Genomic DNA, 20,979 nt, shown 5'->3' with positions numbered 1-20,979 from the left:
ACCTTTAACTTAATGCCCAGGGACCCAGGTGGCGCTGTGGGTTAAACCACAGAGTCTAGGGCTTGCTGATCAGATGGTCGGCGGTTCAAATCCCTGCAGTGGGGTGAGCTCCCGTTGCTCGGTCCCAGCTCCTGCCCACCTAGCAGTTCAAAAGCACATCAAAGTGCAAGTAGATAAATAGGGACTGCTCTGGCGGGAAGGTAAATGGTGTTTCCGTACACTGCTCTGGTTCGCCAGAAGCAGCTTTGTCATGCTGGCCACATGACCCGGAAGCTGTCTGCGGACAAACGCTGGCTCTCTCGGCCTATAGAGCGAGATGAGCGCCACAACCCCAGAGTCGACACGACTGGACCTGATGGTCAGGGGCCCCTTTACCTTTAACCTCATGCCTTGATTTTTGCAATGTAATCTACATGGGCTTGCCCTGGTCTGGAGGCACCAGTTGGTGCAAAAGTTGTTTATTGATATGAACAGACTATTGACAGCGCTCAAACTTTGCACTGTTTGCCCATACATTACTGGGCCAGCTCCAAAGTTTTGCATTAATTTACAAGGCTATTAACAACTTGGGTCTAGGATGCCTCAGGGACTAATATCCCTGCTTGATCACTGATGTCTTTGGGGAGTCACTGTTCAGTATTATTTGCTCAATTTTGTTGGTATATATAGTCAGCATTAGCACATTCTTATCAATTATTGGAAGACACTGTACAGTACTGTAGAAGCCTTATGGGATCTTATTTAAAGAAACATCAAGGCACTCTACTATACCTTCCTGATGAATGCTCAGGCGATGCAATAAATGAATTAACATTCAAGAAAAAACATTATTATATGGATAAAAATAAAGAAAGAATAGTATTCTGTTTTAATGTCTTTGGATTTGTCAGTCTGTAGATTGGGTGAATCTTGTTATTAATATAAAGGAATGTGATCTTCTTTGCCAGAAACACAATGGATTTCTGCTTTTCCCATCAGGAAATATTGCAGGCTAAATCTTGATAATAGATCACATGCAAAATAGCCATTAACATTAAAGTGTTAAGACTCAGGGAACACATTACATCAATAGCAGTTCATCCTCTAAACTTACTTTCAAGCTTTCTGGGCTTGGTATACTGCTAATATGAGATTTCTGGGAATATATACATAATGTTTTCCAAAGAAATAATTAGCCAATCATTGCAGACATGAGAAGTTTTTAGACAGATTTGAGTGGCAAAGTGAGTTAGGAATCTTGCTTTTAATGAGTAAATGTTTGCAGCTTGGTAAATATAATCAGTTACATATATTTACCTTATCCTTTTGTTTTGAATTAATTTCTTCCATGTCTGTTATCATTTTGGTATCTCAGCCTCACATTGTAGAGTACTCCTCCATGTTCAGATGAGATAGCAGTTAACAGGGTGATCCTGTGTATTTCTATTCTAAAATAAGTACAGTTTGCCATAGACCTCCTATTATCAGCTCCTCTTGTCCCTTGGTCATTTTTCTTGCTTTACTGAATCACAACCAATGGCTTAAATGTATCTTACAACCTCATACTTGTTTTTCATGGCAAGACTTAACCCTGAAATATAATGAAAAGCTGAAATATAATAAAAAGCTATACACACATATATATGGTGGGCCAACTTCAAGTAGGCTTGAGCCCTGAGATCTTTTGTGCTTTAGACTTGCCTGTATCTCTGAAGGCTGATGTTAAGACTTGATGAAATAAAGAGATAAAACAGTACAAAAGCTCAAATAAGCCCATTTAGTTCTTCTCTTATACAAACATTGTCCATGGCATGTGTGTCAAGAGCTGGAAGTACATACAATTCAAAATGTTCCTGTTAGATTGACTGAAGCATAAAGAGGTCACTTCACTTGCAAAGGGACCGGGGGATTCTGTGGTTTAATTTTGCCAAGCAGCTACGCTGAATGACCTTTATATTTTACATAGAAGTTAGTTACTCATTATAGAAGTTAAGTGCTGAGATAATTAGCAATATATGCAGACAGAAAAAAATGTGTTCGAAAGGCACATATGTACTAGTTCACATGCCATATCCGTTTAACTTTGTAGTGGTATAATTATTATTCTCTGTAGGGTACAACTAATTTAACATCAAGAAGAGGTGGCAAGAATACACAGAGGAATTATACCAGAAAGATATGGAGGTCTCGTACACCCCAGGTAGTGTGGTTGCTGACCTTGAGCCAGACATCTTGGAGAGTGAAGTCAAATGGGCCTTAGAAAGCACTGCTAATAACAAGGCCAGTGGAAGTGATGATATTCCAGCTGAACTATTTAAAATTTTAAAAGATGATGCTGTTAAGGTGCTACACCCAATATGCCAGCAAATTTGGAAAACTCAGCAATGGCCAGAGGATTGGAGAAGATCAGTCTACATCCCAATTCCAAAGAAGGGCAGTGCCAAAGAATGCTGCAACTACCGCACAATTGCGCTCATTTCACACGCTAGCAAGGTTATGCTTAAAATTCTACAAGGCAGGCTTAGGCAGTATGTGGACCGAGAACTCCCAGAAGTGCAAGCTGGATTTCGAAAGGGCAGAGGAACCAGAGACCAAATAGCAAACATGCGCTGGATTATGGAGAAAGCTAGAGAGTTCCAGAAAAACGTCTACTTCTGCTTCATTGACTATGCAAAAGCCTTTGACTGTGTCGACCACAGCAAACTATGGCAAGTTCTTAAAGAAATGGGAGTGCCTGATCACCTCATCTGTCTCCTGAGAAATCTCTATGTGGGACAAGAAGCTACAGTTAGAACTGGATATGGAACAACTGATTGGTTCAAAATTGGGAAAGGAGTACGACAAGGTTGTATATTGTCTCCCTGCTTATTTAACTTATATGCAGAATTCATCATGCGAAAGGCTGGACTAGATGAATCCCAAGCCGGAATTAAGATTGCCGGAAGAAATATCAACAACCTCAGATATGCAGATGACACAACCTTGATGGCAGAAAGTGAGGAGGAATTAAAGAACCTTTTAATGAGGGTGAAAGAGGAGAGCGCAAAATATGGTCTGAAGCTCAACATCAAAAAAACCAAGATCATGGCCACTGGTCCCATCACCTCCTGGCAAATAGAAGGGGAAGAAATGGAGGCAGTGAGAGATTTTACTTTCTTGGGCTCCTTGATCACTGCAGATGGTGACAGCAGTCACGAAATTAAAAGACGCCTGCTTCTTGGGAGAAAAGCAATGACAAACCTAGACAGCATCTTAAAAAGCAGAGCCATCACCTTGCCGACAAAGGTCCGTATAGTTAAAGCTATGGTTTTCCCAGTAGTGATGTATGGAAGTGAGAGCTGGACCATAAAGAAGGCTGATCGCCGAAGAATTGATGCTTTTGAATTATGGTGCTGGAGGAGACTCTTGAGAGTCCCATGGACTGCTAGAAGATCAAACCTATCAATTCTTAAGGAAATCAGCCCTGAGTGCTCCCTGGAAGGACAGATCGTGAAGCTGAGGCTCCAATACTTTGGCCACCTCATGAGAAGAGAAGAATCCTTGGAAAAGACCCTGATGTTGGGAAAGATTGAGGGCACTAGGAGAAGGGGACGACAGAGGACAAGATGGTTGGACAGTGTTCTCGAAGCTACGAACATGAGTTTGACCAAACTACGGGAGGCAGTGCAAGACAGGAGTGCCTGGCGTGCTATGGTCCATGGGGTCACGAAGAGTCGGACACGACTAAACGACTAAACAACAACAACAACAACAACAACTCATTATAGAAGTTAAGTGCTGAGATAATTAGCAATATATGCAGACAGAAAAAAATGTGTTCGAAAGGCACATATGTACTAGTTCACATGCCATATCCGTTTAACTTTGTAGTGGTATAATTATTATTCTCTGTAGGGTACAACTAATTTAACACATAATTATGTAAAATAAATTAAATGCTTTGTATCCAGGCTTTGCAGTCAAAACTTTTCCTTGCCTCAAGCTCAGCTGGTTGTAATCTGTGGAACTGAGATTGCTAGAACCCTGCTTCTGCTGAAGTGGTTCAATGTAAGATTGGCTATTTGTTTTACTAAGGGGAGAATTTATCCCTCTTGCCTTTTGTTTTCATTCTGCAGTACAATTGGATCAAGACTATAGACAACCATGTGACTTTGGGTTAATAATCTTAACAAATAGTCACCACATCCATGTGGAGAACTGTCTATCTGCAGGGGGTCTGTAAAGCTGAATTTATTGCTACCCTCATAATACCATTCTGTAGGTATGGTAAGATCTACAGATGAACAGCTCCTGGGGTGGATGCAGTGGCTTCTGGGAAGCAAAGTGTTATCTGAAATGACACTCTCCCACCTTAAGGAGCAGAGTTAAATACGATTGGCCAGCCCAGTCCATCACTAAGCCACCTCATCTCCTGCTCAGTGTTCTTCATCCTACCCTTGAGAGTAGAGAGATTTGAGTATTTTTGCATATAAAGGCTAGTTTGCATATGCTAATAATTAGACTGTGTATAATTTCAGTGCATCTGTTTGCATTTACTGTAGTGGTTTAGCCTGAAGTGTTGGGAGATGAGAAGAAGCAGTTGCTACTTATCTCTGAGAAGCTACAATTACAGCAAGTTTATGTCAAAATGTGGCCACTTAGCTATGCTGCTTGTGGTGGGTTGCTTCCTCTCATTCTCCTAGTCTTAGATATTGTATTTGCAATGCTGGCTTGTGAAACTTACATCATAGTCTCAAAGTGTCGTTTGCTGCAGCATTGCAGAAGTTCAGAACACATGTCGACCAAGATGTGATTCACTTCTGAGGTGGAAATGTCATAGAATCACCTCGCTTTGGAGAAAATACATACAGTGGAACCTCAGTTTATGAACACCTCGGTTTAAGAATTTTTGGTTTATGAACGCCGCGGACCCATCTGGAACGGATTAATTCACTTTCCATTACTTTCAATGGGAAAGTTCGCTTCAGTTTATGAACGCTTCAGTTTATCCGGAACCAATTGTGTTCATAAACTGAGGTACCACTAAACAATAGTTGGATGTTTTGAAAATGAGCTACAGTGAACCTCAGGCTCCTGTCCTTTGTCATGAGTATGAGTAGGAGTTTGCTCCATTTTCATTTTAGATGAACCGCAAGTTTAGCATAGGATGAGCCCTAAATTGTGGTTCATCTTTAACTATGCTTAATGGAAACAAGTTGGGTTCACAAATCACAGCTTGAAGTTGGCATGTTTCCTCTAACCATAGTAAAGAATAACCACAGTTTGTTAGGTTCTGATGACCCAGCAAACTGTGACTAATGTAAAACACAAGCAAATTTCTAAATTCCTATTTGCAACTGTGCCTGAAAAAGGAAGGAGCAACCCAAGAATTGCTATATCTCATTTCCTAATGCTAAACTATTGTTTAGGCATGACATCTGAACCAACCCATTGATTTGAATCCAGATTAGAATAAAATGGCTTAGGCAACATGGATATGAGAGCCTAGCCACAACAAGATCCGTAACACATTGTGCATTTAATGTAATTTGACAGGACAAGGTTTGGTCTATATTTTGTTAAGTACAATATATGTAGCCTTTGTTATCCTGGAAAGTATATGCTAATAGACATAATTAGGTTCAATTTGAAATCAGTGGGTCTTACTTTTATTAATGTATTTACAACAGGAATATAATTTCAGAGACAGGTTCATGCTGATACTCTGAAATATTAGTTAGGTTCATGCTAACATTCTGAAAGAAACACAAGTCCTTTTTGCAAATCATTTTCTATAATCTATCTTGCCTAACTACAAGACACTTTAAACATTACATAGAATGAAGCGCAACACTGAGGTGGTAAATTATGCAGTGAAAACCCTTTTCACTTCAGGCTGCTGAAGGGAGATCATATTTTTGAATGCTCCTCCATTTGTACAAGAAAGCTCCCTTTGTTTGCTCAGACAGATTTTGCACAGCACTCCCTCTGATGTGATAGCTTTCTACTGCAGAGTATGTTTACACTGAAACAACCCCCCACTTCACTCTTCTGCCTCATTCTGTGTAATGTATAGATTAGCTCAAATTAAAACAAAGGGCAAATCTATTCTAATGGGAGGATTAGACTGGCAGCGCCATTGCTGCATCTGAAACCTTTCCGGCTCATGCTGGCCAGGGCAAAAGATGCAAGGGGCAGGTGTATTTTTTGCCACCTACTGTTTGCAACAGCTCCATTCCCACCATGGCTGGTCCTAGGCCCTCCACTGTGGTGAAGTGTCCCTTGAAGTGCCCCCTGCACTGTCTTTTGGGCTGGCAGAGAAGGGTCTACATGCTGTCCTAACCACCCAGTCATCAACATGGGGTGGGGATGGGGAGGAGCTAATTGGGCAACAGGCATAAATGCCGAAATTGGATGTGTAGAGTCTTATCAAACCTGGAACCAGTGTCAAGGCCACATGGCATTAGTGTCTCTCGTAATCTTTCCACATTTCCTTTGTGACTACTACCTGTAAAACATTAATTAAAGGTATACTTTAATTCTTTCTTTATGCCCTATAAACTTTTCTTCAACTATTTAATGCCTTCACTTTTTTTTTAATGGGGCAAACTACCATTTGTTATTCTTGCTTCATAGCTTTAGTGTTGACACTGTTTCCTCAACTTAAGAATGCTGATGATAGGTAGCTGGATATTGCAGATCATACATGGCAGCTGTCAATACTTCTGGTGCTTTCTAAGAGTCATCTAACCATAATAAATCAAATTTGTACATTTTCTAAAAATGGAACCTAATAATATTGAAGTTGCATGGTCTCATTCCAGAAGGGTAATGTGGCATGTCGCATGCTCAATCCATTTATGTTATCTTAGCATCAGTTTTAGAGTTTGCTTCTTTCTTTCTTTCAAAGTTCACAAGTATTATGTTGTTTAGACACTTTAAAAATACTATTTAGATGCTAATATAAATAATAGCACAGCACTGATTTAATAATGAGACCATGCAACTCCAATGAGTAGGTCATATCTTAAAGACAATACCGGGACCTACATGTTCCAGTCATTCAGTCTTAAAAATAGTACTCTGTGCCAAGCTATTAAAATTCCAAATCTGATTTTAGTCTTATGCAACTGAACCAGATGTTGCATACACAACTGTCCACTGTTAGACATCTAACATTTGAACTATTTGTCCACAGTGCACATCTGCTGCACTTGATTAGACAATCCTATAAGCTTGTTTCATGCTGTCGGCTTCTTGCAGGCTGCTGATGGCCAAACATTTAGTTACATCCAAGAGAACCCGAACAAGTGGTATATAGACACAAATATAAGAAGCATTTGGCATTGTTAATGTGTTTTTTTAAAAAAAATGCACTGGTTATAAATCAGACCATATCATCAGAATAGTGATGGAGTCCTTAAATTGCAAGGGCAACAAGAACTGGGTAATATTCTTGGTGTAGCACTTGCTTTTCTATAGAACTGATCTAAATAAAAATAAAAATCTGAAATAAAGTATTCCTTCAGCCTCAGAGGCTTTCAATCAAATGTTTGTATGATTTTGGATAAAACTTGTTTGTTTGTCTTTTGGGGAGAGACTCCCCAAATACAAATACCCACCCCTTTTTAACCAGCCTTTTTGTATCACCTCCCTAGTCACATGCACCAATATATAGTCTCCAGCACCTTTGCATGCAAACTGTATTTTATAACAAAGGGAAGTACTGTGTTCTCAGTGTTATAGGGATGGGGAACTGTGGTCCTCCAGATGTTTGTTTATTTTCTTTCTTTTATATCCCATTTTTCTTCCATCATGGAACCTAAGAAAATGCAGGTGTGGTTCCAGGTGGTCAGCCACCTGTGGAGCAGGTTCTTGGTCATGCCAACAGGTGCTGATGGATATCCCTATCTTGAGATTCTTGAGATTCCCTATCCCTAATATAGAGAACTACTACATTTCTTCCAAGCCATTTGAACATTTTTATTCATTGCACAATGCAGTTTATTTGCCTGATTGCTATCTGGTTTTGCTTGAAGGAATCTAACCAATTAATACACAACTTATTCCTAAATCTAACCAATTATTGGTAAAAAAAAAAATCATGTACACTGAGGTAGGCAGATAAATCGGGATCTGATGGTAGATCTCTGGGCACTTTGAATTGGAACCACGTGGATTTCTGAGTCCCAATTGTTTATCTGTGGCAAGAGCAAAAAATGATCCCCAGACTATATCACTGAAATGGAGAAAGCAGGGCTTGTGGGGGAAGGTAACCAAGACTGGCTTTTGTGTGAGAGGAATGCATGACCCATTCAGTTCTGATATTGAAAGCTAATTCCTGGGTTTAGAATTATTCAATTCTTTTGCACTATGCTCCAGTTTGCAGATTGTGTTGCTCTAGTACAAAGCAAAACAGATCTCACAGGTCTGAAGTCCCTGTTCCGTTTCCCAATGAACATGAGGTCTTTATGTTGTAAATATGTGCTGAAAGCTCCATAGTGTGGTCACTGGAACCTGTAGCACTGGATCAGAACCCAGTACTACCACTGCTCATTTTGTATTTGTACTGAGGTTATAATACATGAAAAGTCACCTGAATAGATTTTTTTTAATGTACTAATTGTTTTTTAAAATAGCTTCTGGCTGGTTTGTACTAGGACTCCTTTTCCTTCTCTGCAAAACCACAGTACATTCCAGTATATGTGTATGTAGATATATATTTCTTTTACAAACACAATTAAATACAAAAAAAACACCAGAAAGGGAAATGATAAATATTGGAGCACATGCACAGCTGTCTTGCAGAATTCACTGGAGTATATACTACTTAGGCTTTCTTGGCTGCTCTTCATGCTTGTCACAATATTATATTATTTCATTTGTGTACGGCCCAAGGGGAATGAGGGAAGTTGGTGTATTTTAATCGCAAGTATGTAATATTATGTATAGAGTGACTTAAGAGCGCGTTTTCTCCCATTTTTGTCATAAAATAAATGAAGTCGGGTAGACAAATGGTTTTATATACCAGCTTTCCAAAGGCACTGCAGAAATGCAGTGGCTCTGAAAACAATCTTTTACCTGCTTCTACAAAAACCCCTTTCCATTAGTGATGTGTGAAGTTAAGAGGTTCGGATACAAATGCAGGTTGCTTGATTAAACTCCGACTTCTGTGAAGTTTCCATTGCAAACTGCCTTGTAATGCCCCAGTTTCTAATTCTAACTATAATGAGAGGTGCGCTCACACCATAGCTGCCAAGTTTTCGCTTTTCTCGCGAGGAAGCCTATTCAGCATAAGGGAAAATCCCTGTAAAAAAGGGATAACTTGGCAGCTATGGCTCACACACGCACACACACACACACGCACACACACACACACACACACACACAATTAAGGTATTCCTGATCACTTGGTATGAAGGAACCAGATGATAATTGTGCCTTAGTGCTGTTTGAAAATCTTCTGAAGTACCTATGTTTGCAGACCGCCACACACTTAAGAATTCATGGTTTTATCACTGTACAGCTGGACTTCTAAGACACTTTGCAGGTGAAACTTCCCTCAGGACTAATGTTGAGGGCTGAAGCTTGTAGAAAGTGCCATAGGTCATTTGCTGGGAGGTATTTTTCCTCCAACGCCACCTCAATCATGAACATATTGCACATGTATTGAGTGAATTACACTCACTGCCTTTTTAGCTATCAGAAGCAATCTTAAGTTTATAGTGGTAGCATGTGAGGGCGTGAAAGGCTTGTGTGGCCATTCACGCAGAGGAAAGAGAGAACCAATATTTGTGTATGTAAAATTTGTAATATGTAATATGTAAAATTATGCATAAGTAAATATATATATATATTTACAAATTATTACAATACTGTATGTCTCACCATTGTGCGGAAGGCTGTAAACAAGTACTTCCTCAGTTTGCTAACTGCTGGTGGGCAATGTCAAGGCTCTTCATCTCCCTTCTGATAGTTATTCATCTTTAAACCAAACTGGACACCCTTCTACGCCCCAGACTTATTCAAATAGAGAATTATCACCTGCAAAACAGGACACACATGGACATGTGGGGCCCAGGTACTTTCATCTCCCCCGCTACAAATAAAGTTAGGTAACACTTCTCTTTGTTAGAACCCCAATTCAGGAAATAGATAATTCTTGTACATATTCTCAAATGCAAAGATTGCATTAGCCTTTGGACAAAGTTGACATTTCTTCAGAATTATTCTGCTTGTCCTTAATTTCCTGGTAGTGACAAAATAAAATCCCCCTATAAATAGATGGCTATTCATATATATTTATACATCTTTGTTTATATGAAGCATTATATGAAAACACTAAAGAATGAATCACTGGAGGTTATGCAGGATTATTGAGGGTCTTTACTACCCGGGGGCGGGAGAGAGATAGAGGGGTCTTAACTACCTTCCATGCCTCCCCACAAAATCTTCCATTAATAAGATTGCAACTGTGCCCTTTCCTCATCATGCTGAAAGATCTCCTTAACAACAGAATGAGTATACATGCACTAAAGCTGAAACCACAAAGTGAGGTTTAGATTGTGTTTGCTGAAGGGAAGTAAGTGCATCTTGGACCTCCTTGGCCAACACATAGAACATTCTGTGAATGTTAAAACATAGGAAGTCCCATCTAGTCTAGCATTCTGTCCTCACAAAGACCAGCCAGGTGCTTGTAAGGTATGCTTAAACTGAACAAGAGTTCAATATCCCTCTGTCCCACACCTGTTTACCAGCAACTTGTATTCATAGTCGTGTGGCCTCTAATACTGGAAGCAATAGCCATTGTATACCTTCCAACATTTATTCGATGAAAATAGGGACGTCCCATTCCATAAAGATAATTTTATTATTTATACCCCACACATCTTATTGGGTTGCTCCAGCACTCTGGGCAGCTTCCAACATATATAAAAACATAATAAACATTTTTTAAAAAAACACTTCCCTATACAGGATTGCCCTCAGACAGCTCAGGGGTTGGATAACTCCATACCCTCCAATATTCCTCCGATGAAAATAGTTTACTAAGGAAAAGCGGGACATTCCAGGATAAATTCAGAAACCAGGATGGCTTCTCTAAATCAGGGACGTCCCTGGAAAATGGGGACACTTGGAGGGTCTGCCACTGATGCCCTGATCCTGTGTGAATTTGCTTCATTCTCTTTTTAAGCCCTCTAAGTTAGTGGCCATCTCCCCACCTCTTCTAAGAAAGAAATTCCCACACCCCTGACTCTCCCAAGGCATGATGGCAGCTTCCCTAGGGTATCCTGACCTGCTTGATTTCTGAAACTTCAGAATGACAGGTCTTGTTCAGGCAACAAATGGGGGCTTTCCTCCTCTTCCTCCTCAGAAGGATTCTGTGTGGAATCCAAGGACATGTTCCTTTCTCCATTCACTGTTTCGGTGGCAATGAGGGAGGCTCAGAGAATCTTAGCTGCTGAATCTTAGGTTTCACTTCTTCCTTTCTGCCCAGAAAGGAATTAATAACCTCACTTTACTAAAAGGAAAATTATCCTCAGTGAAATTTCCTGTCCTCTTTGTATATAGTTAAGTCTTTATTCCCCAATCTACAAAAAAGAGGTGCTTTCGAGAGTGTGACAAGTCATACTATAAGGCTACAGCATCGCAGATTGTGCAGTCTCACTGTATATATCATAATCATTCAAATAAGGCTTCTGGAGTTGGACAGCAATTAATTTGTAGTGAAATAGGGGCTTTTTTTTCTTAGCATATGTGTGTTATCAGGCTTTGAGTGGAACTTCAACTCTCTATTGTCTGTCTAAGCTTAGGAAGATTATAAGGTTGTATCCAGAATTAGTCAAGTTTAGAACAGACCCATTTGTTTAAATCAGTAGGAATGAATATGTCAATACCAATGGGGTCAGATATAGGTTGCCTAAATGTGACACGCATGTCAGAGACCTCCATCCCAATGGAGTGTTTTTGTTCAGGGCACTTGCCAGATACATGAATTGCAATGTTCAGGCAGACAAAATTTTCAGTGCTCTGATGGTTCCTAGTTTCTGCTGATGCTTTTAAGAGTAGTAAGGAAAAGTACTGTGTTAAAATCTGTTTTGCCTTCCAGCATCTTCCTCAAATACCTGTGCCAGTTTAATTGCCCCTGGAATGCCACACAATGGCTTAAACTTTAAAGACGGTGTGATTAAATTTTAGGTACTGCATAGGCAATTCGTTCATCACCAAAAAGACATTAATTATATGTTGCATAAATAGTGTATACAGCTAATTTATAGCAATGATTATACTTGAAACTTTTCTCTGTGTGTCTACTGATTTGTATCATCTTTCACACTTTTCTTCTAGATGGACAACATATTTGTCTTCTCTGAGTTATGTGGGTATTAACCTGTGTTAGAATCTGACTGTGTAGGGTAGGATAATGAATGTATATTACTTGTTACGGATGAATTAACTGATGGGGGAATTGTATATGTGATTAAAGAGGCAGAGGACCAATGAAACAGGCAAAAAGCCTGAGGACAGTTCAGAATTGCTGTCTGGTTTTTCTCTGTTGAGGTCAAGGATCAGAGAAATAACTGTTTGGGGTAGGGGAAAGACATTAAGCAGAAACATTAAGTCTTTTTTTGATGAAGATAATGTAACTTTAAAGAACTTATATAGCATGCTGGAAACGTCCAGGAAAAGAATTCTGTGTTCTGCTCACGGCTTAATCTCTTCATCTCCTCTGTTACTCTTGAATTTCACATGTAAGTTTTAATAAGAGAAATCAGGAGAATAGAATATGTATTAATTTAAACAGAAAACATTAAATGATAAAAGCATTGAGACTAAAGGCTCTTTTGTATTACATTTTAAATAATAAAAAAACTAGTCCTGGCCAATTAATCCACCCCATGGTTTCCTTTTGTGTTTTTCCTTTGAACTGCCAAGGCATCTTCTATTATTAACCATATCAATATCAACAGTGTTATAGTCCCTCAGCATCTCTAATATTCAGCTTTAGGCATTTGAGGCTTGGCCTAAATTGACCTACTGCAAAAGATGCAAATATAGCTGTTCTGTAAAAGAATGACTACAAAGAAAGCCAAAATCCTTCAGAATTATACACCTCCAGGCCCAATTTTCACCAAGTCAAAGGGCTTGATTAAAATATAGTAAATCATACGTAGTTTTAAAAACATTTGTTCATCTAGTCACTCTAGTCCTTGGTACCCACCCTTCTTATGTCTGAAGCAGGGCCTAATCTAGGTTCTCTGTCCTTTAAACCTCACATATAAAATTAGAAGATGCTGCAACAGAACATTTTAATCTTAAGGGTTTAAACAAATAATCTATAAATGATGCCCAAAACTTTATATACATATTGTGGAAGGTATCGTTCAAAAATCTAGTGTGGGGTACCCAATGTGACGCCCTCCATATGTGTCTGGATGACAATGAACTCCAGCTAGCAGGGTTTCACAAACTTGGATCTCCAGCTGTTTTTGGACTACAGTTCCCATCATCCCTGACCACTGGTCAGACTAGCTAGGGATGATGGGATTTGTAGTGCAAAAACAGCTGGAGACCCAAGTCTGGGAAACCCTGATCTATGGTTAGAGATTACGAGTATTGTAATCTAACAGCATGTGGAGGGCGTACAATTTTGGCTGTTCTTCATCTAGGTGTTTCACATGAGTATTATGAAGGAGACTTTGATAGTTAAGATGTGAACATTATTTCAACTGAAGAAAGGAATGGAAGTAATCTACAGTTGCTGATTTCCATTCTCATCACTCTTAAAATCCTTTTCCTGAAATCTAGCTTGCTATTAACTGTTCCAGAGGTTTAGTATTATATACTATACGCTATAGCCTCCGAGTGGCAGCTGTGAAACAGTGAATGGGATTGTAAGCATCCACATGGGTCTGCCAGACTGAGCGATGAGGTATTAAATAAATAAAATAGTAGATAAGAAATATAGGGAGGGTACCTTCTGCATCAAAGAATCCCAGTCTCTTCCAGAACTAAAATAAATGCTTTTCTCTCTCCCCAAGGAAATGGTTTCTTCCAAGTAATTCCATAGGAGTGAGGCAGAGAGCGATGGGATAGACAAGGAATAAGCAAAATTTCAAAATCTATATGCGAAGAATTCTGAAAATCATACTTTAAGAGGAAAGTAACAACAGAACAGGGATCCAGGTGGCGCTGTGGTTAAACCACTGAGCCTAGGGCTTGCTGATCAGAAGGTCGGCGGTTCGAATCCCTGTGACGGGGTGAGCTCCCGTTGCTTGGTCCCAGCTCCTGCCAACCTAGCAGTTCGAAAGCATGTCTAAATGCAAGTAGATAAATAGGAACCGCTATAGCGGGAAGGTAAACAGCATTTCCATGTGCTGCTCTGGTTTGCCAGAAGCGGCTTTGTCATGCTGGCCACATGACCTGGAAGCTGTACGGCGGCTCCCTCGGCCAATAATGCGAGATGAGCGCACAACCCCAGAGTCGGTCACGACTGGACCTAATGGTCAGGGGTCCCTTTACCTTTACCTAACAACAGAATTAACCATGACTAGGCCGTAAATGCTGCTCCATTGCTGATATGGCGCAGTGGACTTGTTTGACACATCAGTGCACAAATAGTTGAATGAAAACTATTCTTTATTTATTTATTTTATATTTGTTTCATAACATATACTGTTTGATTGTAAAAAAAAAAAGCTCAAAGTTTGCCCAACCTTACAACACTTCATGACTGCATCTTGCTTTCTTCCACACACACTGCTTCTTTAGATGGTGGGTTAGAGTCACATCAGTGCAAAGCCGTCCCTGAGTTGCAAGTCCTATTTGATATAAGAGTCAAAGAAAATCCAAAACTTCTATCCCTCAAAAGGGAAACAGAAAAAAGTACTAGCAGTGCAAGACGCAGAGAGTATACCTAAAATGGAGCAAGAAACGAAAGAATTCTATTCTACAAAAAAGGAGTAAATGCTAGCCAAAGGACTAGAGGAACAAAAAAGGAATTTAAAATAATTTTCTAGTAATATAGGCACTTGGGAGAAAGGAATTCCATTAGTAAAAGAAACAGATTAAATTACCGGTAATACAGCACTGAACTGAAAGGACACTGAACTCCTTTCAGTAGGGAAAAACGTTGGGCGTGATGAGTATCATCATTTTTTCTTATTAGGAATTTTAAAAGCCCTCCTCTTATAATTTCATTTAACAGGGGAATGCTGCAAAAAGGTGGTCTAGCTGCCATATTAATCCAAATTAAATCTTTTGAAAATTAGTACCACATTATTCATGGTTTTAATTCCACAGATAGTTTAATTGCTAATTTTTATTGTTTTTAGCTAATTGTGTTTTATTTATTTTACTTTAATTGTGCTTAATTTTCATGAGCCGCCCAAAGTCTTAGTTTGGGAGGGAAAGGCAAGATATAAAGAACAGCAACAACTATTGTCCTGGGTTGGATATTTATGTTTTCTAGTACAGTATCATGTTCTAAGGCAGGGACCCCAAACTAAGGCCCGGGGGCCGGATGCGGCCCAATCGCCTTCTAAATCCGGCCCGTGGACAGTCCAGAAACCAGCATGTTTTTACATGCGTAGAATGTGTCCTTTTATTTAAAATACACCTCTGGGTTATTTGTGGGGCCTGCCTGGTGTTTTTACATGAGTAGAATGTGTCCTTTTATTTAAAATGCATCTCTGGGTTATTTGTGGGGCATTTGTTCATTTCCCCCCCCAAAAAAATATAGTCCGGCCCTCCACAAGGTCTAAGGGACAGTGGACCGGCCCCCTGCTGAAAAAGTTTGCTGACCCCTGGGGGAAGGGGAAATCTGAATCCAACACCCAAGCAATCCAACACAGCCATTTATTTGCATGTCTGAAAGGAATTGGACTAAGAACACCGAATGAAAGTCAGTGTTGTGTAATGGGAATGTCAGACCAGGGAATTGCCAGTAAACTAATCAATATCTCTCAGCCTAACCTACCTCGCCCATATTGTGAGGATAAAAAGGGTAGAGGGCTATGATGCATGGGGGGCGGCACTTAAATAAATATTGGGGGGAGGGTAAGCCCTGCCTTGCATAATCAATCACATGACACAGTGCACACACACCATTTGAATGGCAATGCCCTTCAATTTTGGGAAGGCCCAGCTCCTTCAAATATTTTATTGGGAGGGGGGGCAAAGACCCCTCAGCCCTTAGGAGTCGGCTCCAATGCTATGATGTATGAGAATGTAGTTCCTTGAAGAATAGGAGAACTTAAATGTAGAAGCGTAAGAAACCATTTCATGAGATACAACAGGATGCATACCACAAATTGCTAACAGCAGAATTGATATATCAAGATAAATGGTACCTCCAGTATGATAACATTGAGCAAACATCTGAATTTAATATAATAAGTGAAATGAATTCTCAATAAAGGATTCTAAAAAAAAGTGTAAATCAAACATGATTTTTGTGGTGGGTTGTGTTGTTTTTTTTAATTGTGTGGTTTTGGCATATAATCGAGTTAGTACTTTATATTATCCTCAGTCCTTGGCAGATAAGCAGATATTATGCTTTCCCAGAGAGAAACACAATAAACGCATTACATTTTTAGCAGATTTTCCAGTGAACTGCTATAAAAATAAGTTTTCAAAGGTCTCGACCTCAAGGGCATTTATAAATTAAACAGGGATGTGGGAAGCTGCCATATTATACCAGGCTAGAATATTTGTCCACCTGGCTCAATATTCTCTGCTCTGATTCCAGGCGGCTCTTTCATCGCCTACCACTACCTAGTGCTAGGGTCCTTTACAATGGCAAGCAGTGACGTACCCATTCATGTGCCCAGGTGAAAGCTAATAAGGATAATTGTTTATGTCTATGAATGATTCAGACATGTAGCCCTTTTCAGGGAACATGTGGAGGGAGACAATTGGGACTGTGCAGACTATTTCTGCTCCTGACCTATATATGCAATTACTGTGGGAGTCTGGAAAGACCCTACATACCATCATAGGCCCTGGCTGTCACAAGGTTTGGATCCCATGGGAAGAGCCTGTATCCTGAATATGCCTAAAGGTAAAGGGACCCCTGACCGTTAGGTCCAGTCGTGGATGACTCTGGGGTTACGTACTCATCTCACTCTATAGGCTGAGGGAGACGGCGTTTGTCCTCAGACAACTTCTGGGTCATGTGACCAGCATGACTAAGCCGCTTCTGGCAAACCAGAGCAGTGTACAGAAATGCCATTTACCTTCCCACCGGAGCGGTACCTATTTATCTACTTGCACTTTCGAACTGCTAGGTGGGCAGGAGCCGGGACCAAGCAACTGGAGCTCACCCCGTCGCGGGGATTCGAACTGCCAACCTTCTGATCAGCAAGCCTTAGGCTCTGTGGTTTAGACCACAGCGCCACCCGTGTACCTTGAATATGCCTAAGCTATAGTCAAATTGAAATGCGTAAGTTGGAAGTGGCTACAGCAAGCAGAATCCCACTCTCCACTACATATATTTATTATCCACAGATTTTTACCATCTGTGTACAGGCCAATGTATCTGACTAATTTGAAGTCAATGGAAGTGTTCCTTCTGCCTGTAACCAAGTTTTATCATGTCTAGTGCTCAGTATTTTACACATTATTGGCTAAAACTGAATCTACTTATCTGCTAAATCCAACAGTGCAACAAAGCCCAAATTTAGACTGATTTACTGCGATCTTGGATGCTTTTCCATGTATGTACTATATGTATTAACAGTTAAGAATGGTGCATGATAATAAATCGCTGTTCTTTTTCATCTTTTTTTAAAAAAAAACAGCAAAACTTGGAAAGTAATCTCACCAACCTTATCAAGAGAAATACTGAACTGGAAACACTTTTGGCGAAATTAATTCAAACCTGCCAACATGTGGAGGTGAGTATTTGCTTGTGTGTGTGTGTTTTATAGTTTCATATGTTATTTATGTACACAGAATTGGACCTAGTAGAATTTTGGTATCCTAGTTACAGAGCCATCAGGAAAATGCAACATTTCCTGTAACATTTTAATTTTAAAAGCCCACGCAACCATGTTTACACCGGGGGGGGGGGGGCTTTCACACTTTTCACATGACAAACACAAGTTTGCTACTAAGTGCACCCACCCATACGTTCAAGAAAAGGAACGTGGCAGATTGTACATCCCTAAAATAATATTTATTTATTATTAAAGGCATCTTATATGGGCAAAAGTAATTAAAGGCAACAAACAGCATGAAAGGCAACATTGCAGGCTTTGGCCCTGCAATACCAAACCATCGGGGAATCATAGAAATGTAGAGTTGGAAGGGACCACGAGGATCATCTAGTCTAGGGTTGCCCAAACTTGGGCTAGTGTTGGACTATAAGTCTCATCATCCCTAGCTAGCAGGACTAGTGGTCAGAGATGATGGGAATTGTAGTTCAAAAACAGGTACCCAAGTTTGGGGAACACTGATCCAGTCCAACTAGAGTTCATGCAGAATGGTGAGTCAGTCCCAGGGGCTTCACCAGATTCTGGCATGAGCTGAGTATCCTAGAAGCACAAAGGTTCTACAACAGATGAATTGATGTGGACAGGGCTCCCCAGGAATAGGAAAATGAATTCCATATTTACCATGTGTTGTGTCACATTCCAGTTCTGTATTGTGGCAGTATTTCATCAAGAGTCACATATCTTCTGATTATGTGTAGACCCCTTGAGTACCTTGATGGTTCATTTGGTGTCAGAGAACCAGGAATACCTTGAGAAAGGTCAGATTACTATAAGAAATATGTGCATTCTTGGAGAAAGTTTATTTAATCTGGAGGGTCCAGAATGTGCTATTCTGGAACAAATAATGGGCACAAACCTGAAGTACTACCGGTAGATAGATGGCCTTGACCTGCAGAATGTTGCAGCAGTGTGTCAGGGAGAGAAGGAAATACCAAGTCCTTATTGAACAATTTAACTGTAATAACTCATGTTTCTCAGTTCAGCCCCAGAATGACAAGTACAGTGATCAATGATTTGGTTGTTCTTGATCAGATCCAAGCCATTCCCCTGGCGATAAAAGCTTAGTAAGCATTCAGTGTAGTAAACATTCACCAACAACTTCACCGCTTTTCAAATCACTGAGCTGGTTGCCATATTTGGGAAACGCAACTATTTGCCATCTGTGTTCCTTCTCTCTTATTATTACAATTCCTATATGAAACAGAAATCCTGCTATTAATACAGCCGTACCTTGGTTTTCGAACAGCTTAGTTCTCGAATGTTTTGGCTCCTGAACATTTGGCAGCCAATCAGAAGCTGTGTTTTGGTTTCCGACCATTTTGGAAGTTGAACGGACTTCTGTTTGACTTCCAAGGTACAACTGTACTTCTTATGTGTATACACTATAGGTGACATCTAGTGATGTCTGCCTACTCGCACAATGAAAAATTGCCTCTGGTGTGTGATTTCTGCTCACATCCCGGGGCAAAGTTTGCATCTGGGAGCAACTACAGAAACAAGCAAATTTTAAAATAGAAGTAGTGTTGTTCCAGGACTGGCAATTTTATTACAGTATTAGACTGGTATTGTTCACTAACCGACATGTAAATTTAGTTGTTCCAAACTAAATAAATATATATTGTAGGAAGCCATTGTTCAGTTGATATCAGTACTTTGCAGCATGTGTCAGCAAAGGGCATAACCTCATATGTGCCTACTATGAAGGACAACAGTGTTTGTTGTATGTAACCAACCATTTAAGAAGTCCAGGGCTGCAAAGTGGGGAGTTCAGGCTTTTGCATGTTTATTGCAGCCTAGTAGCAGCTGAAAATGCTCATCTCTGGAGAACACAGAGAGCTGCATTTCTGAAATAGCAGATCTTGTGGAATCATTGATGCTCACATTTCTGAAGGCCACAGCTTTCAGTGACATCATCCTTCGTATTAAATTAATATTTAAAAAAATCTAACCAATCCTGATGCACATATAGAATTGATCTCTGGTGCACATGTTAATCCTGGTGCTCGTATAGAATTCATCTCTGAGTGAACTTCTTTGATTTAAGTGTTACTGATATCTGTGGGACTTAAAAGCACTTGCCTGAGGGCTGGATTGTAGCCATTTTCTTTTTCTAATTTCTGGTGAGGCTATTGTTTTTTTAAAAACAATATTTTTCCCATTGGCTTAATTTTTATCTTTTATGATCTGAATATAAATAATCTTCCTTTTAATTTTATCCTAGACCCAGCAATTCTTCCATTATAAAGATACAGCTGCCATACTGTAAGCAGATGTGTTGCTTCCCTTTGATCTTAATTTTACAGATTCCTCTCCATTGCCAAGGCACAACAGCTGCATCTCTCATATATCACTTCATCCTATTCTCCGTAAATTCACAATAGGAAGCTAAATTCACCTTATTTGCGTGCTACTATGATGACAGAAACCTCTGGCCATTTATACAAATGATATTTAAGCCATTTTTTTTTTAAAAAAAAGCACACCAGTTCTTTGCAGGTGAAATGAAAAGGCTACAGTTTTTATTTTAAAATAGCTCCTTTTGCCATTTGGCTCAACACCAAAACAACAGTAAAAAGGTAAAGGGACCCCTGACCATTAGGTCCAGTTATGACCGACTCTGGGGTTGCGGCGCTCATCTCGCGTTATTGGCTGAGGGAGCCGGCGTACAGCTTCCAGGTCATGTGGCCAGCATGACAAAGCCGCTTCTGGCGAACTGAGCAACGGGAGCTCACCCCGTCACGGGGATTGGAACCACCGACCTTCTGATCGGCAAGCCCTAGGCTCTGTGGTTTAACCCACAGCACCACCCACGTCCCTATGTAGTGGCCACATTTGGGCATTCATCCCTGGCTTCACAAGCCATGAAGAACCTGATTTGCACTAAGCCAGAGTTCCCAGTTTTATCCAAACCAGTTAAGTCAGAACTTGGTTTTATTGTCCTGGTTTGTTACTCAACATGAAGTATGACAATAGGGAGAGGGGCAAAGGAGGTGTGTGTGGCCATGATGCTCCTCTGTAGCTTCAT

General features: G+C 40.1%; 1 protein-coding gene across 4 annotated transcripts in view; it reads left to right on the top strand.

Moving 5' to 3' along the window:
* Positions 1-20,979, top strand: part of MID1 (midline 1) — a 196,645-nt gene that overhangs the window by 148,179 nt on the left and 27,487 nt on the right. For all 4 annotated transcript variants that reach the window (XM_035114514.2, XM_035114515.2, XM_035114511.2 and 1 more), the window contains exon 3: positions 17,760-17,855. In XM_035114514.2, coding sequence (XP_034970405.1) covers positions 17,760-17,855 — 96 coding nt within the window. The remainder of the gene's footprint in view (positions 1-17,759; positions 17,856-20,979) is intronic.

This window comes from Zootoca vivipara, chromosome 4, assembly GCF_963506605.1.
Source record: "Zootoca vivipara chromosome 4, rZooViv1.1, whole genome shotgun sequence".
Lineage (NCBI taxonomy): Eukaryota > Metazoa > Chordata > Lepidosauria > Squamata > Lacertidae > Zootoca > Zootoca vivipara.
This window is presented reverse-complemented; position numbering and strand designations above follow the sequence as displayed.